The sequence below is a fragment of the Mastacembelus armatus genome, chromosome 7 (genome assembly GCF_900324485.2).
Source record: "Mastacembelus armatus chromosome 7, fMasArm1.2, whole genome shotgun sequence".
Lineage (NCBI taxonomy): Eukaryota > Metazoa > Chordata > Actinopteri > Synbranchiformes > Mastacembelidae > Mastacembelus > Mastacembelus armatus.
Genome location: NC_046639.1, coordinates 5,382,091 through 5,408,503, shown reverse-complemented (window position 1 = coordinate 5,408,503; position 26,413 = coordinate 5,382,091). Strand labels below are relative to the sequence as shown.

Sequence of the window (26,413 nt, the reverse complement as noted above, 5' to 3'; positions counted from 1 at the left end):
CCAGCTATTTATTGTGCTGCACACAGACAATGTAATAATGTACTTCACATTTTGAGCTTGCTCCATACAGAGACATGCAAATACTGTAGGTTCTTAGAGGAAAACATGAAAAGAAAACATACTGTATATGCATTCACAAAGCGAGTGGACACACTCAGAGAGGCAAGCCAAGTGAAGTGATTGTCACCACTGTGTCAGTGGAGTAAGCGTGGGCAGGAATGAGAAAGGACAGGGCACAGCGGTGGCAGTCCTTTAAATCCAGCTGTGAAGTCTGAATCATTTGCTCTTTAATGGCAATCATAACTCATTGTGAACTTGTAATGCGTTCCACATTAACAGTGTGGGAGCTGGCTGTGGCTCATCTGTGCCTAATGCGCTATAGCTACAGGCTAAGAGTTCTCATCAAACACTGTTGAGCTATCACTTCCTCTTCTTAAAGTCTTTTGTTTACTTTGTGCATGCCTCACACCCACACCACATCAAAACTTCCAAAGGCCCAAGACACCTCTCACACTGTGTGGTTTCTGCTCTGAGTCTCTTGAGACCACGGTTACCTATATTTAGCCATTAGAGGTTATATTTGCTCATTATTTTGTGAGAGCAGTGCAGTGAAGACTCGCTTGTCAAGGAGCAGAGCACCGTCTGATGCTAATGAGGTGATCCTATGGCCATGTCTATAGGCCATTTCCAAGAAAGGTGTCAGCCTGTGTGTAAACCTTTGTACTTTTGCTCTACTGGAAGAATCCAGAGTCTAGGAATAGAAGCAGCACAGGTGAGGTCTGCAACCTGGCAGAGTGGAGAATAAGAGGCAGTGCTTGTGTGACTGACAGAAAATGATGGATATGCTTGGACACAGATGCTGGCCTGCACAGTCCGCAAACATACAGGCATGCAACATGTATCACCTGTGCCTATAGATGTGCACCTGAGCAAATAGTGTACCCATTCATTTTATATTGTTCCATAATCAAACCCCATCCTAAAGTGAAACATTTAGTAACTGGTTCCACCCATCAGTCTCATTTCATATTATATTTTTACATTTCATTTATGCTGGTTTGAATTTTTGGATGTATGCTTGAGCATCTGAGGTTGATTGCTGTGATACATGTGCACATACACTTACACACCAAACACACACCTCTGACTCTGACCATGTTGTACCCACACTGACACCGTCACCCAGTTCACTCCTCCCCCAGGGTTAAAGAACCACCCCTTCACTCTCTCCATGCTTGTTTGCCCAAACCGTGCAAGGATTAGCTAAAGCGATTATCACAAGCTTTTGCAGTTTTGTGAAGATGAATCATGGTAATGCTACACAGCAAAGCACCTCATGCATTTCTAAACCCCTCAACTTGGGTTGTGATTTTCCAAACTCACAAGGAGCCAGTTGGCTTTGCCTCACTAAGCCAGGTGCAGGTGATGCAGCTATAGCCAAATTGGCAACATATCACAAATCCATGTGTGTGTGTCTGTGCGTTTTTGTGTCCATCTGCATGTGTTAGCATGAACATCCTATACTTACTATAACTGTATGCATACAATGCACTTACTATACACAGAGTACATAATGTAAATTGCAGCACAGTGTTAGACTAATGTTCAAAGTATTATATTCTTACATTCCAGATGTTTAATGCAACATTTTAGTTTTGTCAGAACATGTTTAACTCAGTTTCACTGAGTCAAATGAAGCTGTCACATGGGGACAATTTGCCTTTGGCAAGTTTTGACTTTGCGACAGTGCTGTACATCTCTAAAGCATGTTTGCCTAGAGGCTTTATGACTTCTAAATGTCATCTAATTTTTCAGTATTAGGATTGTATAGTGTGCAAATGTTCGGACTAAATACAAAAACCTTATTTCAGTGCAGTTTACATTTACCATCTATGTATAATTTGAACATTTCCTTTCAGATCTGCTTTTTCTATACTTATTGTTATTTTTCCTTCCCCTTTTTCCACTGCTCATACTTCCAGCTACACATTAGCACTTCTCCTACAGATGGTATGAACTAATTGTGCAGTTTTTTTTTTTTTTTTTTTTTTTTTTTTTTTTTTTTTGCTGTTCTGCATCCTCTCTCCCTCCATGCCATCTTCCAGGCTGAACAGATGATCACGGCCTCTGCTTTCTCTGCCTGGCCCAAAAGGCTCTGGAGGATGTTCTCATTAACAGGACTTGTCAAAGCAACCTGCTAGCTCTGCTAATTTATTTCCCCTATACAGATAAAACATACCATAAGCAGACCACACACACACACACACGCACACACGCACGCACGCACACACGCACACACACACACACACAGCCTAAGCTCACACTGATGCATGAGTGTGTATTTATGTACAGCATGTGACACACAGACACAAGACACGTGGCACATGGCCTCTTCAATAGAGCTCCAGGGCCTTCTCTTGCTAGATTGCCCAACAATTTGCTACAGTAAACGTTGTTGAACGTTGTCACACCTCTGGCAGTGTGACATGATATATGTGGATTTGTTTGTAAAGCATGCATGTTTGTTTGCGTGTACTGGAGGATTTGTATTGGTGAGGTGTGTGTGGGGGGTATACATAGTGCTGCACAGTGGTTTTTGTATCTCTATGAGCCCTTCTCTGCCAGCTTCCTTCAACCCCCAGCCTTTGTGTTTTTCTCTCCATGCTGTTTGTGTGTATGTGTTTATGTGTATGCGTTTGTGTGTGTTTGACAGCGAGTTAAGGGTGTTAGCCAGTGTATAGGTGTTACCTGACAGGTTCGTCATATCAGTGTACACCTTATCAACAGTTGCAGTAAAGCGTTTCTCTATTTCACACTTTCACCCACAGGAGAGATAGTTAGACCATTCAAGCCTGTGTGTGCAGACAAACACACACGTAGACACAAAAACACATAGAAACCACTCAGCTCAGTTATTCTTTGGGTTATTGGTTTATCGAGTACAAGACACATTTAGCGTACAGTTTTAAGACTCATCAGTCATTTCTCTGTAAAGGCTGCTGCTCATTCAGCCCACAAGAGGGTTCAATGATGCTACATACTGTAGTAGAAAAATATTATGTAATGACACATAATGACACAGATTCCCTCAGGAAGATGTTGTTAGTAATCATTACTGACTTATATTTATTGCTCTATGACACTATACTCTAGCTTACAGGTTTACACACACACACACACACGCACACACACACACACACACACACACACATACACACGTGCAATCTTGTATGCACATAGACACACACACAGGTGATATAACTTCACTGTTACTAGAATCTCAAATCAAACCTTTGAGGGGATGTCTGCCAGTTTGTTGGAGAGAAGTTCTGCATATGTGAAAAAATTAGTGCTGGCCATTACCAGGATAATACACTTAAATCTCTAAACTGTTGCCAGTTGAGTTAGGTACAGTAGGTAATGCAGGTGCCAGATTTTGATGAGGAAGAATAAAAATGACGCTGTTACCTTGATTTTTTTTAACTGTTTATCATGAACCCAGCAGTATTGAAGGATTGCAGCTAAATTGGCAAAGTACTGTTTAAGTCAGCTCTGTCACCCCACAGGAATACTGACTTTGGACAGTTGTGCAAAAATGGCTTGGGTAAGGCAGCAAAAACACTTAAACAATGGTAATGGTTTAAAATGGTTAAGTGTAAGCTGCAAAATTGCGGAATATGGATGAATTTTCTAGGAATATTGGGCTAATTTGCATTTCTCTAGCATACAATAAAGCTGTCTTAGCAATGACAGCCATTTTTAAAGCTGTATGTCATTATTAAAGTTTGATGATTAGGTGATTCATACAGGACCATTTTTTAAAATACAGAATATTTTATCCAGTTTTAACTGAGAAATCAATACATAGTAAATGTATTTTAAATAAAAAGTGTAACATGAAGAAATCTATGAAGCCTTTACTACATAGTGTTACAGCTCGGTGATCACCACTATTAATTACTGCTCTTTATTTCTAGTCATTTTACTCATTCATGGAGTTGAGGGATGAGATTTTTTTCATTAGTTGAACTTTCAGCTCAGTTCCAATCTCAGTGAAATTCCGGACCCACTAATTGCGAGGTTTAGTCACAGTCCACCATCAGATTTCAGGGATCACAGCCTGATGGCTATTTCTCCCTGGGAAAAAAAGAGTGATACTGTATACTCTTATTACTGAAAAAATATGTTGTTTGTGGATTGTGCAATTACATATATGTTTTTCCACAGTGTAAAGGCTAGAGGGATTTCTCTGGTTTATGCTCTGACCCTTACAATTGGAAAACAGAACCTTTTCGTAAAGTTTTGATAGAGAGATGTTGATTAGATTTGAGAAACACAGTCTGCATTTCCTCAAGCAGTTGGGGAAAGCAATTGTGTGCTGTTCGCTTCCTTGGGGAAGCTTGAGAAAACGATATGAAAATGATTTCTTTTTCTTTACAAGAAGCATATTTGATGCTTGCAGGCAAACAGAAATAAAGGCAAAGTTGAAGCCTTTGTTTTTTTGGGGGGTTTTTTTATGGCCTGCACTAAGCTTCCTTTTTATAGTAGTTGTACTTTATACTGTGTATGTGTATTTCCCCTCCTCTGTTCCAGTGAAAGAGTATAAGAAAAGATGCACTGGATCAGGATTGGGTTGTGACTGGGAATTGCTCCAGAGGGAGCTGATAGATATACTGTGTATATGCAGCTGTGCTGTCTTTGGGTTTGCTGCTGCTACACTTAACTCTTGAGTCTGTTTGGTCCTGAGGGTCGACTGACCAGTCCAAGGGCTGAGATAAGGTTAACAAAATTAGAATGCATGAAAGCAACTCAAAATCCTGCAGAACCCAACTTGACACAAACTGCTGACAGAAGAAATATTTCTTAGACTAAACTGTACACTCTCAAAGACAAGACCATCGTCCGTCCGCAGTCTTAATCCACTCTTATATAACTATGAACACTTCCTCCACCATCAACTATAATGCTCAAGAGCCACAAACAGTCCTGCAGACGCCAGACAATGTTACACAAGCGCACACATGCTGACCTCAGTCTGCTGCACTCTTGTGTGTTAAGTTCTTTTGGTCAGACTGTATCCGATCTCTTGCTGCTTTAGGCAGTGCAGTATAGTACAGTGGTGATACAAAATCTGGGCCAAGGCTCTAGGGAACACTAACCTATACTGTACGTATCAAATCCATCATTGAATTTGTAGACTATTGATCCAGAAAATGCACTGAACCGCAACCGCCAGAGCGTTTCAGATTTGATCCCCTCCCCCAGTCCTGCGAATCACTGCTGTAAGGGAATGAGAGGGGCGTAAGGATATGAGCTGTGGTTTCCTGTTTAAATACCTTTTGACTGTGTTAACTGTGTATTTCTGCATTTATGTGTGTGCACTCCAGAACAACTAAACCTGATGTCCAGCACTGCAGACCCACTGCTGCAAAAAAAAGAAGTTGGGGGAGTTGGGGTTTGTGCTTACAGTACTTTTATTCTGGTCTTTTTTCCTTCTCTGATTTTCTGCAGCAGGGCTTTTCTCTTGCTTGGAGAGGGTTTATTATGCCTGATCCTTCTCTCTCTTTTATCGTCTTCTTCCCTAATCACCACTAAAGCCTATCCTAATTGCCAAGAGTCTTGATTTTACTTTTCTCCTTCTCTTTTTCTTCCATTTCCATATCTCACCAAAAGCAGATAAGATGAAGAAGAAAATTTGTGTTTAATAAAAACAATATAGAGCACTGTTAGCACTGTTGTCTCACAGCAAGAAGGTCCTGGGTTTGCAACCCGGCCTTTCTGTGTGGAGTTTGCATGATCCCCCTGTGCTTGCGTGGATTTTCTCCAGGTACTCCAGTTTCCTCCCACAGTCCAAAAACATGTATGTCAGGTTGATTGTGACTCTAAATTGCCCATAGGAGTGAGTGTGTGAGGTTGTTTGTCTTTGTTTGTCTCTATGTGGCCCTGTGATGTACTGGTGACCTGTCCAGGGTGTACCCCTGCCTTTCACCCAAAGAGAGCTGGGATAGGCTCCAGCAAATCCCTGGGATTCTGGTTAGGAATAAGCAGGTATAGAAAATGAATGAATGGATGGATGGATGGATATATGTACTAAGCAGAGAGCTATAGCTACATCACAACAGCAGAACTTGTATTGAGATGGTTAGGCTTCTATGTTGTGCCTGGCATTTTATTGTGTGATATCAGTATATTCGCTGTTGGTTTGATGATTTATTTTGGTCATGGTCAGAGGTACAGGTAGGCATTTGTTCATACATGTTTATGCCTCTTCTATTCTGTGTTGCAAAGGCAGTAATACAATGTTTTTATTTGGAGTCCTGATGCCAGATTAGGCAGCTGTTCAGTTCCTCTTGCTGTGGGAGATGAATTGATAGGGGCCAATCAAGCACAACTAGACAAAACTATCAATTGTGCTTGATTGGAGGAATACTAATCAGTTATTAGACAGACACTGATTCAGTTAAAAACCTTGGCTTTGTGGTCAGTCTCTCTGCAAATATGTGTAACAATGCGCATGTGTGTTTGTGCATTACTGATTTGCTGATACTGCAGTCAGCAGTATGCATGCCAGGTCTCCAGCAGCTCTGAGATCAACCAGCCTGTTGGAACAGGTTCACCCTAACCAAACACAGTTGCAGCAGCTGCCCCTTTATTATATTCAGGTATGAATCCATTAGCCATAAGATTTTACCCTCACTATTTAAGTGTGGACTTTTTAATCAGAAGTTTTGCTATAGGCTGGCTGCCATGTTTTAAAGGTTTTAAAATGCCCAACACCATTTCTTTAAACAAAAGCAAATTAAATTTGTAACTGTAACTCCAAAAGCAAGTCAGCTGGACTATACATACAGTATGTAAATAGTACCATACTGCCCAAACAAAGCATCTTTTTAATTGCTGTTTTACAATAAACACAAATAGTTAGGAGGTCTATGACCTTCACTCTTGCAGTAGGCACAGTTCACATGTAGTCCATATGCATGCTGCTATTAGTAGCTATGTGTTTGCCTTAAGCACTTCATTGTATCTGAGCCTTTGCTTAATCATTTGGTTGAATGTAGAAGGACAGTAATAACAGATAGGATTTTGTACCAAAGTACGAGAGGTGTTTTTTAGGTAAAATGTTGTCATGCTTTGTCTTCAGCCTATATCACATGCTGACATCTTGGATTTTACCCAGAGAGAGTGGATCAGTGAAATAAAGTGTATCGGTTTTCAACCAGACAAAACACAGAGTAAAGCTGCTCAATTTTACATAAGACCCCACAGGCCATTCATATCCAGGACACACACAACTCGACTGTACATTAACTATATGATACACAGTTGGCTGCAGCAGAAGTGTGTTGCTATATAAGTGAGTCAGGAAGAGTTTTAAGAAACAGAAACGGGAAAAAAGCTGATGCAGGAAGATGTTTAACTGTCCAAAATTTGAGTATTATTTTAAAAGCAAAGGAGATGGCCCTTTGTTTCTCATTCCCATTCACCTTTTTATTATGAATATTCAGGCAATGTCTACTGATGGATACAAACTTTTCAACTTGCATGTTCTCTATTTCCTCTCAACCAGACAAAGCCTCTTTCAGTCTCTCATCACTGAAGAGAAAAGTGAAACAGAAAACTTTGTGAAGCTGTGATTAATATTAGCCATCACAGTTTTGCCTCTGGGAACTTAAAAGAGTTAAAAACTCTCATCTCATTAAAAGCGTTTTTTGAATTCGTCGCGCTTTTGTTGTTGCCAAACATGACAGAAGTCCATTGTCTGAATTTCCCAAGTGCATGTGGACATAAAATCAACTAAAAACATAAAACAGATAATTTAACCAACACAAGCAAGTTTAAAAAGTTGTTTCAATACAGGCGCTTTGCTTTGATGCATATTTGGTTAATAAGTAGCTTTTAGTTTTGTGTAATACTTAATCCATTTGTACTTTATGTGAATCCTAGGTTTCTTTTCATGAAAAGGAAAATGTTGGAGAATGTATATTTGGTTTAATGTTTTGTCTGTGCACTCGATTTCTGGACGATCATGCACAGTTTGAAACTGCTCTGTATGCACTGCATGCTCCCTCTCAGTTTGTGTCTCTGTGAGCTTGCACACTGTGAGCATTGTTGTAATGGCAGCTGGTCACTGCCGCCATCCCTTTGTGGGTTTCTAGGAAGGGTGGAGGGATGAACTGGTCTAAATGATGTCACATCGGTGAACCAGCTCCTTGCTTAAACATGCTTCCACCACAGGTTTGTTGTCCCTTCATAGTCTATCCGTAGTGGACAGTGGATCCGGCTCTGTTAGGTCAGTAACTGAGGACCCAGTCCACTGTAGAGTTCCGTGCTGCTCTGATTAGACTGCACGCTCCCCATGGTGCCTCTGATCGGCGGCCATACTCGTCTCCTGCCATCCATCCCTTCATGCCTCCATTTGTTGTTTCAATCTCTCTGAGCTCCATCCTTCTCTGTTTGTCCCTCGTTTGCTCTGTCTTTCTCTCCTCTCGCATTCTATCCATTTATCCATCTGTCCTGATCTCTCGGGAGGCCAGCCCAATTAACCTGTTTAAACAGCCATCTGAGCAGCCCATCCATTCCAATGTGCCTGTGTGAGTGGGAGCCAGGATCGCAGTGCCAGGACCCCATCCGCTGGCCTCCCAAGCGTCCACCTCACCTCCTCCTCATCATCTTCATTCTCTTCTTTCTGCTTTCTCCTCACTTGTCGTCAATGGCCCTGATTGCAGCAGAGATTAGTCTGACCCAGGACTAGTAGGAAGTGGTTAATTTGCTATGTTACATATATATAAATATATATATATGTTCTATATATATATATAGAAACCTGCCTCTAGAGTTCTCTTTAGTATCTGCAATCTACCTACATCTCCTCGGTTTCCTTTTTCTTTATATTGGTCTTACATTAATTTCACTGTCGCTCTGCCACCTCCACACACATTTCATCCGCTCATCTATCTTTCTGTTTTCCTCTGTGTTTGCCCTTCCCTTCTCCCGCTCTCCTCTCACCTTCTTTCTGTCACTCCTCAGCTTTCTCTCTCCTCTCCACCGACTGTTTCCCTTTCTCACTTTCCTTTCAACACTTGTCACCCACTTTCTGTCAGGCTGTCCAGAGAACACCACAAGAAGGTCACAACTCTTTTCAACATACCTCTCTTCCTTGTCCTTGTCTTGTTTGAGGGAGAAGCAAGCATTAATTAGGAAAAAACAGGAGATGGGGCAGGAGTGTGATATCCAAGCACACAAAGCACCATTTGACTGCCTTCCAAGCAATAGTGATAAAGAAATCATATACTGTAAAATATAATGTGGCTCTGAGGGAACAGACATTTTTAAGATTTTAGGGGTTGGACTGCTCACATTGACGGTGGAGCAGACCTGGGCTTGCTGCATGGCACACTGGGTTTGTCTGAGTTATTTGCCAGATCAATGCACTACCTGGGTCCACTTGATGACTTGTTAATGTGCAGCCCTACACCATTGAGCTTCATTGCTCTGTTGTTGGCCGATTTTTATAATCTCTCTTATAAAATTTTATGTTCTGTTTTTGCTATTTGTATATCAGCCACCACTGACCTAAGATTGTAGTTTTTTTCTAAGAACTAAGAAATAAAATGGGATATAGACGATTACGATTTTAAATTGATTATCAGTATATGAGACATAAATAAGGCCTTTTATCATCACCCAAAAGTTAGTGTGCTTCATGCTGAAGACAATGGTTTATAATAAACAAGCTTATGCACAGCTCTAAATGAATAATCCATCTATCCATCCATTCTCTATACCTGCTTTTTTTTGCAGAATCACCAGAACTGGAGCCTTTCCCAGCATGTACTGGGAGAGAGGCGATATGCACCTTGAGATATAGTATTTGCAAATCTTTGTAATGTCTGCAGATTTTCACACAAATTTCCATAGGACTTATTCTCTTTTATTTTCATCAAATAAACACAGATTATGTGCTTGGCAGATTATTTTTGAAAAAAAAAAAAGAAAATAATAAATCCTTCTTTAATGATATTTAAGGCCCATATGTAAATGCTTTTTTTAGATATGGTTTATGATACTCCCCAGCCCTTGAGTATTCCTTCCCTCAGTATGAAACATCAGTCTACCAGCCATGACCGCAGTATTGCTGCACTGCTGGCTGCCTGCCTAGCTGAGAGAGACTGAGGAGATAATAATTGGAGGACAGTAAGATAAAGGGCAACAGATCCCCTGCCTCTTTTTTCTGTTTTTTTTCTGAAATACAATAAATCATGCTTTAAGTTTGACTTCTTTTTACTTCAAGTCATTGTCAATATAGTCAGTCATTCATACAAAGCTCTGTCAACTGGTGTGTTGTTATTGTTGCTCCCAATCTACCAAATCTAATCTTTGAGAATCTGCAAAAGTAATGGAAAACAAAAAGAAAGTTTTTTAGCCTGTTTTGTTTGGGGTAAAAATGTTCATGAACAGAACAGGGTTTTTGGCCCCTTGGGTTGATGTAATCCATCTCTGATGTGTTCTCCTGTCTAGACCTGGACACTTGTGCAGCACCTGCTACACTGAGTGGACAGAGTGTTGTTGAAGAGCTGTCCCCTCTGACTAAGCTCTGAGAGGCTGTCTGGACATCTGGTCTTAGAGAAAAGTGTCCTGACACAGGCATATTTAGGGCCAGACAGAACAAAAAGCTGGATTTACTTGCAGTTTACTTTCTGTAATGGAGGCCTTGTTTCAGCTGTTGTAAAGACAAGGGAAGAGAAAAAGAGAAGATTCGACAGTGAGTTATAGCCTTCAGCTCAGGGTTTCCGTCTAGACATTGTAATCCCAGAGTGGGAAGGCGGCGGGCGCCGTGAGGGAGGAAGGTAGTGAGGATGAGAGGCCAGTATGGGTTACACTTGTCTATGACTCATCTTCTCATGAGCAGCGGCAGAGTTTCATAGACAATCAAACACAAAGTGCCCCAACAACATAGCTCGATACGGGGTTGTTACTATACAATACTCTTAATGTGGCAGTAAAAGTATTTATTGTCTATTAAAGGAGAACACAAATCTCTGGTGTGCACGGTCAACTGAAACTCCTCATATTTCTACTGAATTTATGATGAGTGACTGAAATGTATGCTTTCTTTCACTATACTCAAACTACTGATTGGAAGCAGTAACTAATATTCAACAAGTTCAGCTCTTAATATGAAAATTAATGTTTAAAGCTGAAGCTCTATACTTCAGTCGGGGCATTCTGCATTTGTCCATCATGTGTTACAATTAAGGGACCTTTATATAAGGAACAAAAGTCACAATTGGTGATGGTGTATAAAGAGTCAGCCCTATTAATAGGGTGACAACATTTGATGAAGGTGCACAGCAGGCAAACATTTATTCCAAATATTTTTGAGAGGGATTTTTTTCATATTCTGTGTCCTGTGCTGCACAAATTTGTTAAGCCTTTCGAAGTAAATTTGTGATGGCTATATAAATAATTTTACGTTATATGTACAAGTGCTTAAAAATAAGCCATATCATCTAAGTGCAGAAAGACATTTCCCTGCAGAGGTATTAACAATGACTGTAAGTGAAGCTGATGCATTCTGGGCTATAGATGTAATAACCCTAAAAACAATGGTTTGAAGTTTTTGTATCTTCTCAAGCTACTATAAGAGACTGGGCCAATAAGGGGGAAATGAAGGCATTTGTGTTATTGGATGTGAAAGCATATCTTGGTGTACAAGCACACTATTCTATACTATATTCTATATATCACTATACTAAATCATGTACTTTAAACTACATTTCTGTGAAACAGTAACAAACCATTTACATTTGTAAATGTAAACAGATGCCTATTTCAAGTTGGTTTATGTTGCATGTTTCAGTGTTTCCTGAGAGAACAGTGCAGGTGAAATGATTGTATTGTATATAAAGTTTTGTTTTGTATATTTTGTATTTGTTTCTATTATCAGCAGTTCATCCTCTGTGTAATTCTACCAGTTAATTACTAGACATCCGGATTGATCCGGCAATAGATAAATTCAGTTGCAAGGTCTGTGAAACTCCACAACACACATCATAGCATTATTTGGATTGTTTTTCACATGCAGCTGTAGAGAAAGATCCTCAATAGTCTTATTCTTACAAAGACCCTCAATAGTCTTATTCTTGTGGTGTTTTGACCTATTAGTATCTAACTACCTACTAACTAATGGAGACTAATGGTCAAATCAAGCACAGTAACACAGTCTCTCTAAGTAGTCACTCTATCTCCCTCCTACTGAGTCTGGGTAGACTGCAGATATACTGTCTGTGTATTCATCTAACTCTGTGTGTGTGTGCGTGTGTGTGCATTTGTGTGTGTGGCTGGGTGTGTGTAAAAGCGTGTATGTGTGGAAAAAGCAGATTCACCTGATTTGCGATATACCATCACATACGTTACTTAATTATCTCTGCTTATATCAGCTGCTTTAATGAATAGTATATTAAAATTTTCCTCAATTCTCTTGTCTACAGTGAAGTTTGATGACTGCAATGGGAACCAAGCTGTGGTTTTCCAGAGCAGTGACCCCATCTTCAGCGTGCGGACAGATGGGTCCATCTTTACCCAGGGAGGAGACGCCAGCCTGGAAAAACCGGTCCAGTTTAAACTAACAGCGAGCGGTCCACACAAACATGTCTGGGAGACTGTGGTTCAGCTGGCAATAACTGACCCACCATCACCTCAACAAAATGAAGATGAGGTGAGTCATGCACTTACTGGGCACAAGCACAGATACAAATATCATGCTTCAAATTTCAATCATCATCCCAGAATTTCGTCTTCCTATCACATTTTCTCCAGTGGTCTGGTGATAGTAGGAACCGAGAATCAGGTCAAAACTCCTTGGGGAGAAAGAGAGAGATTGGAGCAGAAAGAAGTCACAGTAGCACATGGTTAAAAGTGATAGAATCATGCCGCCACAGGGGGAGAGTATGATTCCCCTCAGCCGTAAGCTGTTATTGGAAAACATCCTGTGCCTTGGATACCCCAGGGGTCCACGACTCTTCCTCCTCTATTTAAAAGCTGTCAGAGGTCAGCCAAGGACTGAGGAGCCTGAGCTCAACTGTCCCCATGACTACACAACAGCACAGGTCCAGATGCAATAGTCAGTATCAGATTTTAATTAGAAGACCAGTTTTCACTACTGCAATTCTGGAAAACACAGTATGTGGTTTTTAGATCTTGTAGGAACCAGCTTTCCCACCCTGGCCTTAAAAAGCAGATACAATTTATAGCAGCTTACATTTGTGTTTATAATAAACTGACAGTGGTATAAAACAAAACTTAACGCAGTTATAATCTTATGTATTTATAATAGTAATAGATCATATTACTTCTTAATGTTAAAGGCAGCGTTTTTAGTGATAAAACCACCTAAACTTATCACCCAACTTCACTTTTAATGCTCCCATAGTGTCATTTCTGGCTGTTCTCAGCAAAAAAGATCTAAAAATTCACTGTACAGTACTTTCCCAGCATACAGACAATTTGAACATAGGGGAGCATTTAGCAGTTAAATAGCCAGATATCTCCCTCCGGAGTTGGTCAAATACAAAACACATCTACAAGGCAAAAACACAACTCTGTGTCTGCCAGATGTGTAAATATGCAAATGTTTGTTTCATGTCAACTTAAAAATTATTGTCATCTCCTCTAAATAGCCAAAAAAGTATGTTTTTTTTTTTTTTTTTGTCATGACAAAAAATTAAGATGACTGAATTGCACAGACCTTCATTTGCTTCATCTACCTGCTGTAGTTCAGGTTAACAGGTGGCTGCATCTCATAGAAAGATAAACCATTCATTGTTAAATGTAAGTTAAAAAAGATATTGAAAGCATTTTAAATGGGCTTTAGCAGCCATTTTGAACCATACTGTCATTGCTTAGTAATTCAAGGCCAAAAATAAACTAAACTTTAGATTTAAATGTAAACTGAAAAAGAAGCACACAGACATAAAACGTCTCTGATGCCAGCAAGGTCAGTTTGAATGGTTGAAGGACTGACCTTTCAGATTATTTTTCAATTAATTTCACTTTGACCAGATTTGAGAGTTGCTGTGGCAATTAAAACCATGTAAAACCTGAAAAGAAATAGCTTTCAGCTTTGTAAAATGCAGGGCCAGAAAACAGAAGAGATGATACAAAGTCAGTCAGAGACAAATAGAGAGGCGGAGTGGGACATCGGCCAACAAAGGATCTATTATTGAGAGTGGGTGTAAGGATGAGTATGTTGTTCTGGCTCTGAATAGGTTATCCTTCATTCTCACACTTCTGTAATTCATTCTGCTTCAAATGGTTCTCCAGTTAGTATGGTATGAACTTTAATATTAAACTGGTGTGTTAAAGGTCAAATGACTAGCGTACTTCGTTTTCTAGTGAGTTAACTAATATGAAGAATCCTAGTAGCCAGACAGACAAACGATGGGGGAGCTAGACAGGGTCATAGGTCAGAAATACGCTACATATTGGAACAAGCATTTATGCAGCGAGAGCAGGCGCAGAAAGCAGGGCACTGAAACAAAATGTGATGTTTCATTATGGAAATGACGCTTTGTGGCGTGCTCTGCTGAATAATAACTTCCAGATGTCTCGGTAGCCAGGGGCTGGCTGATATCAAAGCGTGCAGGGTTTTTGGGGATGCAGTGGCATGGAGAGGAAGAGCCGGGACCACCGCCAGCTGGCTAGGGCTGATGGCACCAGAGCTGTGGGGCTGCATCCATTTCACACTCAGTGACTCCTGTTCACATAGCATTAGTGTGCATAAGCATGTGTATCTGGTATGTGTAAAAGAATGTTACTTTTTTTTGTATTTAGATTATGTCGGATCAAGTGTGAATTATACTAATTTTGCATTAAATTTTCCTTGCTGTGTATGGTCTATGTGTGGGTGCGCCTTTGTTAAGGTAATAAAGTGTTTTATGTTTGAAGTCTATAGGTTTAATCTGTGCAGGGCTGCATGTCAAAGTGTCTGTGCCCCCTCTGTTTTGGATTAAGATAAATAGCACAACCTTTAAATCTGTGGGATCTGTGAAGCTGTTATTAAATATTCTGATATCTGGCTCTGGTTTACTTCTGCTCCTTATCCTCCATCTTTCATAGTAGTTGAAATGTTCACAGACATCTCTGCATAGCTTGGTCCTTTTTTTTAAATCAATTTCATCACCTTCCTGTATTTTCTCTATTTCTATGTGAGTGTGAATAGGAAAGAGGAATCAGAGCTGCAGGGTTTGATCAGAATTACACCATGGCTAGAGAAAAACCCACTTAAGCCTTCTGCAACAGTGATGGGCACAGCTCTTTCTCTGTCTCCATTTCTTTCTCTGTTTTTTTTCTTCATCTTTTTCTCTCTACATCTGTCCTTAGGGAACTCACTAGTACCTGTTAGCATGTGTAGATAAAAGGATCTGGAGCATGACTTATTTAGACAAGTGGAGGGGAGGGAGGAGGGGTCACATCTGCTTCTGACAACGCTTCTCCTGATTCCCTTCATTCCATCCCAAACATGTCTTGCTCCACCTCTGCCTTTCCTCACTGCACTGGTGGGATGTGGGGCAACCACCCCCTGCAGCCAACCCCACTAAGGGTTCATCTTTGAAGAAAAAGAATACATTTGTCCAGACCCAGCTCACATCTGTCTCATCCCGCTCAGCTGACAAACCCTGTTTGCGCACATAGGCATGTTGTACTTGGCAGAGATTGGATTCCTGAATATGGACTGAATGCAAAGGAGCCTTCAGCATGAGAGCACGCTGCTCAGGTTCATGAGCGTGATTGAGTTTTTGTCTGTTTCAGGGGTTATAGCTCCTCTAGTGGCCAAAGGAGGAAGTGCTTCCTTCCCCTGAGAAACAGAAAGCATTTAAATATGCTGTATTTTAATTAGATTTTCACACTCTGGGCATATTACCATATTTATCCAGGATTCATTTTATTAAAAAGTTTTGGTTAGCTCTACTCTGTTTTTCTGGGCTTGTTGTCATGGTGCAGAAGGAATTTAAGACTGATTAGATTTCTTCCTGATGCCATTGCAAGATGAATAAGGATCTACATCCAAAAAGTACCTACAACATTTGTGTATTACTGCATATTTAAATCTACTATAAATAATATGTTTATATTTACAGTGAATCACATGGCATGACATCACAGGGATCAAATTATGGAAAAGATCTTAAAGTCTCAGACCATCTTTGCGTTTCCCTTCAACCTTTGAGTATTTTAGCATTTTGTAACTCATTGTTTTGGTTTAGTTCAGTTTTGCTGCCCTGATCAGCACAATTTCCAAATACAGTCAAATTACAAGAAAGCATGCTTGTTAAGCAACAAACTAAATACTAAGTTATCGATTGCTATCTGACTGAATCTGACTATCTGACTATAGTGAAGAAAGAGAGAGATTTGCTGTCAAGAGCTGGTGGAGACCAAAAATAGAGCCAATAAGAGAGTGAATATTGGATTTGCTTTCAACCTGTCTTTCTTTCAGTGTAATACCAAAATAAGATCTTATCTTCTTCTAGATTCTCCTGTGCTCTATTACTGAATGTGCCCTGGACTGCACAGTGTACATGATGCCTAAAATGTAGTGCTTAGTTGATGAAACTAAACATGTCATACCCATGCCCCTCCACACCGAACACCCCTACCTACCTACCCACATACATGTACCAGGCTGTTTGACACATTTCCTTTAAAGCAGCCCTAAAAGCTTTTCTCATGGGTGTCCATCTAATGAAGTCAGAGTTGAAAGCATTGTTTTCCGCTGGCAGATACAAGCCAACCCTCCATGGGACCTTGACCAGGCAAGAACAGAGACACTTTTTATGGATTGCATTGTACAGAATCCTCAGCTTTCAATATGTGCCAGAAGCCATTCCCATCTTCCAACAGTGTAGCTTGCTCCTGTGTTGTATTTTATTTTTATCCTCAAATGTCAACTGCTGGGGAAAAACTGTAAGGCTACAGTACATATTGTGTAGAAGAAATATAAAATGAAAAATTGGAAGAGCTGTAAAAAAAACACTAGCCTCTTTATATGTAAATGTATGGTGATTGAACTTCTTTTTCATATGCTTCTGGATTCACAAGCAGAGATTTTTCTTGGACTCTGACATGAACACCCACCCACTCACACAAAAACCCACTTGTATGTACATACATACAGACATGGAGCATGTACATTTATCCTCCACTGTCAGCCTGTACTGTTTTCCTTACTGTAATGAAACTGAGCAGTTTTCTCTGGTGAGTGGTTTGCATTTGTATTGTTTTTTTTTTTCCTTTACACTTCGTCTTGCATCATTGTTCATTCTCTCTGTGTAACACAGCACTGGTAAGGTGCACAGCTACAGTCAGGATTGCTACACTGTTCAGTTTGAACAATAGCCTTATCCAATATTTGATTAAAAACTGCCAAATCTCAGCCCCTGCATATTACAACTTTCATAGCACAAATGGTATTCATGATTTAAAAGGTCATGGGTTCAGTTGTGGACTACTGATAATATTGCTAAAATGTTACAGGTAAAGCTTAAACTAAAAATACTGTAGTTGAACAATAGATATTACTGTATATTTCTATTTTTCACCCATGGCTTAACATTTAAATAATTTGTACCAGTGCCCTTAGATTATATCCACAGTGGTGAAGTGAAAGTTAAGTAAATTTAGCAATTCCACAGTTTAAAAGTATTTCATTATAACCAAATTTTAGCACAAGTGGGCTATGAGAAAAAAGTTTTACCTCATGTATTAAAAGTAAATGCGCTCATTAAGTTTGATGCCCCTTTTAGCCATTTTTCTATTCCACAATTATTTTTTATTTGCTGTTTGTCTTGAAAAAATAAAAGCTGAATAAGTTGATGAATAATTATGCCATATCTGACCCTGAGGCAGACATGGTAGGAGTGTTTGGTAGGCGAACCTCTGTGCTGCTGTTTTACCTGCTGGGGCACCATCAGCCTAACACAGCCCAGTGCTTAAGGAATCACTGTTATTGAGAGAGGCTGTCAGGACCCAGTGCCTGGGAAGGAGAGACAGAGAAAAACAATAACACTGGGGGAGAAGGGCAGGGAGAGAGCACACAGCGCAAGGGATAGCTCGGGGGAACGTGATTGAGACAGTGCAACTGATGCATTGCTTCAGCAATGATGTTCGTGACTGAATTCCTGGCATGTTTTTACTGGATCATAACTCTGAGATGTGTTGGTAAAAGTACTGTAGAACAACTCCCCAGATTGTCAACTTATTATAATCTTTAGATCACTACATAGAGCACATCTACTGTAGCCCTTGGGACATTACACGTGGTATTTAAGATGTAAGCCTTTAGATGCTGTACACTACATAATCTTGGCATAGAAGCATTGTATAATGTACTTGAATACAAAAACATATGTCATTATCTCCACACAATCTGCACACAATCATACTGTATTTTCAATAACATTTGTTTGTTTTGGAAGCATGTTTAATAAAGCAAAATCTCTGCAGTCTATGCGTTTCGCAGTATTTCAATGTGAAATGCGTGGAAATAATTTAGATAGACTCTATGCTTGATAGCCCCAGCATTTGATGTAGCTCTTCTGACTCATGGGTGAGTTAATGTTCATGCGGGGATTAAAAATGGGCTCCTTTCAAGTTCCTTATTTGAGCATCTTTCAAAAAGACAGGTTTGTGATGGTCATTCCTCTCTGCCTTCAGGGAGTCTGTGCAGGGAGTGCATGATGGGAGCACACCGTATGATTGAAGCGTGTGTCTGGGATTCAGCTGTCACTGTCTACCAAAAACGACCGTAAATCCAACCTCAGCCCATTCTCTCTGTTAATAGGCTTTTTATGCCCGGTGTAAATGACAAAGTCTGAAGTTTATGGTCTCTTTCACACAAATGCACATATACTCACACGTCGACCTTACACCATGTGCTCACACTTTGCAGCTCTGTCCTGCTCAGACCTGACACATGGTGGTACAAATTACCTAGACACATTTTTAATACACATTTTAATAAATGATTACAGTATACAGCACACTACACACAATAGAGTTTAGGTTTTTAAGAACTGAAATAGCTTTTTAGTAAACCACTGCTTGGAGCTATTTTTCCTTTTCTTGTTGTTACCTTTGCAATGTTTTTTCACACTAACTTTAAGTTATAATTTCGGTGCAAAAAAAAAAAAAAGGCATAGGTTAGGGGGGTTGTAGTTTGAGGTTATTTCTCTTTGTCAACCATTTTTTTTTATTATTAACCCTGCATGAGCAAACAAAGTGGTAAAAGGTAAAGAACTTAATACAAGAAATTTACTTTAAGATCCCTGGTTTGTTGTCAGAGCACAGAAACTTGTAATTTGTATTTAGATGTTCTGACTTGAATTAATTGCAATGCAGTTCTGACTAATATGGTCAAATTATTAAAACATCAAATTATCATACATTTAAATAGATTTTGAAAACCTTCCATTCAGCATAGTCAGTTGTATATTAATTTAAAATTTACTTATGTCACAACATCCTGTTATTTAAAATGATTTATAACGAATTTCTTAACTGACTTAATAAGAAAAATGTGAATGAGGAAAAATAATTCACCCAAATCCCCACACATAGTATAAGATACCATATCTTATAATGATATTAGGAGTTACTGAAAAACGCCTGCAGTAATGAAGACATGCCATTTGAAAAATGAAATTTGTGTTTATCAAAGAATTCATGATTGAACTGATGATTCCAGTTGATGTCACAAAGTCGCCACATTGTATTTCTAAAAACTTTCTGAAATGATCTTCCTAATTATTGTAATGTCACATGAAGACTAGCTATACAGTACATCAGTGGGTGAGCGAGTCAGCATGAGTAATTGAGTGAATGAATGAATGAAAGAGTGAATTTGTGTGTGAGTGGGTCCATTAGCTCTGTATTGTGCAATTGGTTTCTATAGCAACATCATGCATTCTCTTCAGCTATAGTGATAACAGAAATACTGTAGGTCACAAATAATAGATACATGCATGCGTATTGCACATTCAGAACCACAGTGACGAGAGAGATGGCACAGGCTGCCTTTAATGTTGGGGAGCTGGAGAGCTGCCTTCTACTCTCCTCAATGCAACAAATGATAGAGCATATTTACTTATATTCAGAGAAACGTACTTTCAGGCAGCTAAGGGTGCCATCAGTATTTGCATTTGCTACTGGCATCTCAGCTGGTCTGGTGACGGTTAAGGTTTTTCCAAGCTGGTGCTAAACCAACTATTGACCATTGTAGCCATCATGCTGTGGAAAACAAGGCAGGAGTCGATTTTACAGGTGCATGCGAATTTCTTTATTCACCTCTTCACCAGCAGTGAACAAAAATATCAGTCTGATAGACAGCTTTGTAACAATGTTTGCTTTGATGTCTGATTATCCAGCTCCATCTACGTGAAGGTACAATCCACTGTATTTGGCTACACTGATGGATTAAAGCAGTGGTCCGCAAAAGGGGGGGGACCCCTAGGGGACCCTAGGGAGCTATTGCAGGGTCTCAAGGCATGCTTGACCACTAAATGCATTACATAGACAAGAAGGCCAGAAGACTGTAGTGTTGAAAATATTCTTTAAAAAAAAAAAAAAAAAAAGAGGGCAGGGTGCAGAAAAAGTCTGGCAACCACTGGAACAGAGAATGTGGGATTTGTGTATAGCAAGTTGTTAGTAGGATCAGATGTAGCCTGACAGCCATAGCAACGGAGTTGTGCTCTGCTGCCATCCATTAAAATTACAGAGCATGCCAGGTGGCTTACATAGCACTAAACAGTCTCTGAAAGAACCTTGACACTTTTTCACAGTTCACAAAGACTTTAAATATAACTGTAAAAATATTTCTGTCATGTTTTCTCATGCTTTGAGACTGAAATTCACAGTTATCCACATCAGTTACTGTTAACAACACATCCGGCCTCCTAAATAAAGCTTTGTGTTGTCTTAAAGGTCACAAAGGAAGAGAGGCAAGTCGCTGAGAAAAAAGAGAAGAATGAGCCATGCCGAGCAGCACCTCTTGTCATCACGTTCCCAGGGTTTGGCCTGAACAGCTCTGAGGGTCTACGGAGGCGGAAGAGGGACTGGGTGATCCCACCAATCAACGTGGCAGAAAATTCTCGAGGACCGTTCCCTCAGATGCTCGTCAGCGTAAGTGACAGATTCGTGACAGATCACTGATTTGTTCTGAATTTACAGCTGGGATTTCTGGAGGGCACTTCACGGTTGATTGGGGGTGTGTGATAGATGGTGATAAAGAACAGAAATACATTAGCATAATTGGTTTGTTCTCCACAACCTCACAAATGGTTATGTTGATGTAATTACAGCCACAAACTCTTAAGATATTTAAATAGCCCTGATTGGCCCTCTGAAGTTTTCCCTCCAGACACAGAGCAGGCTCCAAAACAGCTAAGCAGCTGAACTCTAACAATGTGAGGTCCATTGGGTTCACAGTGAAACGAATGATTATTTCTGCTCTTTTATGCATCCTTTTTTTTTTCTTTATCCGGCCATTTCAGAAAGGTTGTCCCAAGTTCAATACTATTTTAATAGCTCCTTTATAACAATGCAATTTGTCACAGAATCTTTACTGAAGCCATAACTCTGGGTCTCCTGTGAGATATAAGAGGAAAGTATGAAAAGCTGCTATTCTCAGGTCCAAAAGACCAAGACAGTGGCTCGTTCCCTGTGCCCCAGTAAGAATGTGAATGTGTGTTTAAAACCTAAATAAATTTCAGGTAAAAGGACAAATGACCTCCGCCTAGTCAGTATCAAATAAACCTCATTTAGCGTTCATGATTGGAATGTGGCAAAATCAACTGATTCCCACAGCAGTAAATTTAATTTCTGTACAAAATATAAACACAATATGGTGAAGGTTGGAGGTCAAAGCTGTATAAGACTGTTAGAGGGAAAAAACATGAATAAATAAAAGTTAGTGTAAATGTGTGGTAGTGTAAAGGCCTGAGCTGCAGAGTGCTTAAAATTCAGAGATTCTGTCACAACAGAAGGTGCAGCTTGTTTCTCTTATAACAAAGCTCTAGACCCTAAGCTTGTGGTGCACATTGTAATTCATCAAAAAACATCATTCCAGGAGGCCACTGCTTCATTCCCTCTTTATCTGGAATATCTAGCCATCAGCTTTTCCACACTGTTTACAAAATTCTCATAGTCTATCTCTTTTGGGTGTTAAATTGTGCAAAAGAAGGATTTTATTTCTTTTGTTTCTGTTGTTTTTCTACCGGGTTTCATCCAGTCCCCAGGGAAAAGCCTCGGGAGCTGCTTGAAGGAAACTTTTTTATTCTCCTTTTTTATAGTGAAACAAAACATCAAGTCAAAGGGGGTTAGTATGTAAGTATTTGTTTTGGAGTTGGAGTGTGTCCCATCAGCCTGGCATCCTGCAGCATTCTCATCTGAGCCTGCTGAGTCCTTCAGTAGCGCTATACCAGCTATAAACCAGCCAGATGTTTTTGCTGTGTCCGTGAGGTGGTCAGAACTGGAGGTAGACAGAGGAGATGGGGCACCGAGAAAAAGAGAGATTTAAAAAGAGAGGGTATCAAAGGAACATTTGGAAGTATAGTACGCAGACAAACACATTCCACTTTGTGCAGTAAATAGGTCCGTCAGGGACTGGTGGATTGCTGCAAGTGGAGCATTCAGAGCAGAGGAGAAGTGATGCGTGTTGATGCCTCTGTTGGGCTCTTAGGCTCCCGTCTTTCTCTTTAATGATGACTGGAGGGCAGACATGGCCACACTAAGAACTGGAGATTTTAACAAGGAGACGGCTCTGGGGGGTGGATGTCAAAGGAGTGATTTTTCTGTACTTATTGTTTATGTCTTTAGTCCATTTTTGTAACTTCTTTGGTCCCCTGTTAAGAATTAAGGCTTGTGTGCATCTTCTTTTCACTTCCCTCATTCAGAACAGCACCAAAAATCTAATGTAAATATGAAGACCCATTTTTTTAATCTCTCACTCTAAGTTAATCATAATTTACATTTTTTTGATGTAAAACTGCACCTGCAGTCCTTCTCTCTCATGTCCTCTCCTGTCTCCCTCCCTCTGTGCTGTTACTCAGTGCTCTATGTGCTGTGGCTATGTGATGCCTCCCCTAATGGCCTGTGAAGTCGGCCCCTTTCCTAATGGGCTGTTCTGTCATCCAGCACAGCACTGAGTGACATGCAGGCAGCGGCCTTTCCCACCATGCCGCTACTTTTCTCCCTACCTTGACCAAGTTGCCATCAGTTGGACAGGCAGGGTGACAGCAGCCCTCACCTGCTTCTCCATAGGTCTGCAGGACTGCCGTTTTGATCGGGCCGACACAGAATCGGGCAGGTGTCAGGACATGACTGGCCTCCGAGCGCGCAGTCTGACGTGGCTCAAGGGAATTGCTGATTGCTTAGATAACGTCTTGGCAGAACTGTACTCCCATCGCTCTCTAAAGACAAAACGGTGTCAGAGCTCAGTGAGATGCTATTGACTGCTTTTATTAATAGCAGCACTGAAATAATTGCCCCAGCACTTCAGGCTTTTCCATTGTACATCAAGGTGTAGTGTTCATGATGCTATGCTCAGGCTTAATATTTTTAGTCTCTCGTGTCACAGAGTTCTTGGTGTTAGCGACACCCATTTCAGCAGTACCGTGCTTCCTTACAACACATGGATATGAATAGTGCATAACTTTTAAATAAAGTAAAAATGCAAGTCTATCTGAGATATCTGTGGAAGGAAAACAGAAACACCACATTTTCTAGAGAAAACAAATGAAAGCAGAGATTCAGAAGGACTAAAATAAAGAGTAGGGGGGAGTAATTTTTCACAATATACAGGTGTTCTTTGTCATTCTCTGTGTTCTGCAGCCAAACAGCCATCAATAGCATGTAAGGGACATTGATTTTTCACAAAGGCTTTTTGAAACCTTCCATCGATCCACACACTTCTTCTCCCGCAGAGAGTCATTGATTTCTTGTGCTTGGGTAAATAAAGACTCAACATAACTACCTCCCACCCCCTTCCAACACCCAACTCCCTTAACCCCCTTTTATAACAGCTATTACCAGAAAAATGAACAAACCCTGATGAAACAACAATTTAACCATGGAGCAGGATGGGATATGAATAAATGTTTACCCAGTAAAATTCTTTTTTTTTCTTTCCACCGACTTGTGAGAAGAATAAAAAAAGAGACCGACAGGTGTGTTTTGGCCTGTCAGAGTAGCTGTGACAGATGAGCTACTGGTATTATCGATTTTACACACTGGGTCTGACTGTTTACAGAGTTAACATACTGTCAGTTGGTAAGAATTTAAATAGTAATAGTTTAATAGTTGGATGCTGTGGAAAATATTAACTTCTTTTACCAAAGCTACAGCTAAACATGACTAACTAAGTAGGGGGAAACAGGTAGCTGCCAAATGGTAACTGAAAATGAAGCACCTCTAACGCTCACTACTTACCAGCTCATTAAACAAATGAGATGTGTTAATTAGTGAGCTTCGCTGAAGTTGTTGCTTTTTTACACTGAGCAACACTACTCATCTTCTGGTTGCAGCTTCATATTGAATGGAATGATACAGTAGGTAATTACTACCAATCTTCTCATTTTACCCGTCCTGGCAAGAATCTCCTGTTATTTAATTCATTTAAGACTAAAACACACACTTTAAGCATTAGTTAGCTGTTTCCTTACATGGCACTAATGTGTACTGTATTTTCTGGACTATAAGTCTCACTTTTTTTACTCCTCTGACTTGTAGTGCGACTTAAAGAGCGACTTATATGTGTATATTTGTGTCACGTTGTCCAGTAGTTACTAGCGTTAGTTGGAACTCTTGCCTCACGTGAAGAAAATAATGTACTGCTGAAAATTTAAAAACAGTTATGTTCACTCTAAACTACAACTCCTAGTGTAATACAAGTGAAAATGCCGCCCAAGAGAAAGAGCTGTACTGCAGACTTCAAAGTGCAGGTAAAGTCTGCAGCTGAAACAAAGTTTCGAGTTAATTGTCTGCCTTCAGGTAACTCCAGAGAGGAGGAGGACACTGTGTCACCTTCTCCTCGATGTTGGCGCAGTTGTTTAACATTACTTGACATGAATGAATGAATTTCTTACCTAGCCTACGTTCTTCATAGGCTAATTTAGACTATAATTGGTATAATTAGAAATGCAACTTATACACTGAAGCGACTTATACATGTTTTTTTTTTCTGTTCAACAAAACTCTTTTTGTTAAAAGCAGCTTATACTCCAGTGCGACTTCTAATCTGGGATATACAGTATCTAGACACTTACAGCTTGTAACCATCCATTATTTTCATCTAATTTTTCATCAATTGATCATTTTTGAACTGTCTTTCTTTTTATTTTCAGCCTCTCACTTCTACAAGCTATTGTTGTTTCACTCCTTAAACCTCCTCTGCTCCCAGTAATACATGTTTGTCTAACAGAGATATTATTTTGAGAGAGAAGACATTTATTTTGAGAGCTGGAATGAGGGATGTGAAAATGACTGTGATTTCAGCTAAACTGTTGTTTTATTAGATAATATTTCTTTGGTAGAAAATTTTTCTGTCTGCTGGCTGTCCTTGAGACAGAGAACCCAGATATTCCGATAAAGTGCGTCTGCATCCCTCAGTAATCACAGGACAGTATATTAACAGGAATACCATGGAGACAACAGCAGCAATGAGAGCAATAAGCCAAATAAACGGGGACTTGTCTAAAGCCTTTATTTGACTGACATGAAAAGAAAGGGTTGTGTCTGATTTCCTTTACTTTTATTGACAAGTCATTTCTAACAAGAATTTATTTCCTGGTAGTGGATTCACAAGCCTGCATGCTAAACAGCGCACAAAATACAGACATTTTTATATGATTTGGTTTGTGTTGCAGTGCATCTGGTTGCGTTTATAGTACTTGCTGCAGCACCTGCACTCCCGTTTCTACATCTCTCTCTGTGGAGCATGTTGAGAAAAGCGTTTTTTCGAGCAGAATGAGAGAACTCCCCCCCTGAGGTGTCTGCTGTCTCCTCTGCGTACATTTACCACTGATTAATGACTGCTCCGCTTCGCTGACAGACACAGCAACAACAAAAACAGCAGAAAGACAGACAAAAAAAATCTGGAAGAAAAGGAGGAACAAAAAGCAACATACTGTACATGTGAGCTGGAGTTGAATGCATGGGGTTGTGGGGGGGGGGGACTGAGAATACAAGAAAGCAACAGAAAAATGCAGGGAAAAAGGAGCTTGAGAGAGTGTCGGGCTAGACCGGGATTAGAGGCACGTCTGTGTTTGTGTTTAGGTCTGATAGACTTCCCAAAGAACTGCTGTTCATGGGCTCTTCCCTTGAGTCTAATGAAGCCTTCTGGCATCTGCCACCCCAC

The 26,413-nt window shown here is 40.1% G+C and overlaps 1 protein-coding gene across 1 annotated transcript in view; it reads left to right on the top strand.

The window, feature by feature from the left end:
* The window catches only part of LOC113146152 (cadherin-4-like), a 214,607-nt gene that overhangs the window by 133,311 nt on the left and 54,883 nt on the right, over window positions 1-26,413 (top strand). Inside the window, exons 4-5 of the mRNA XM_026333461.1 lie at window positions 12,495-12,721; window positions 20,983-21,180. Of these exons, the coding sequence (XP_026189246.1) occupies window positions 12,495-12,721; window positions 20,983-21,180 (425 nt within the window). The remainder of the gene's footprint in view (window positions 1-12,494; window positions 12,722-20,982; window positions 21,181-26,413) is intronic.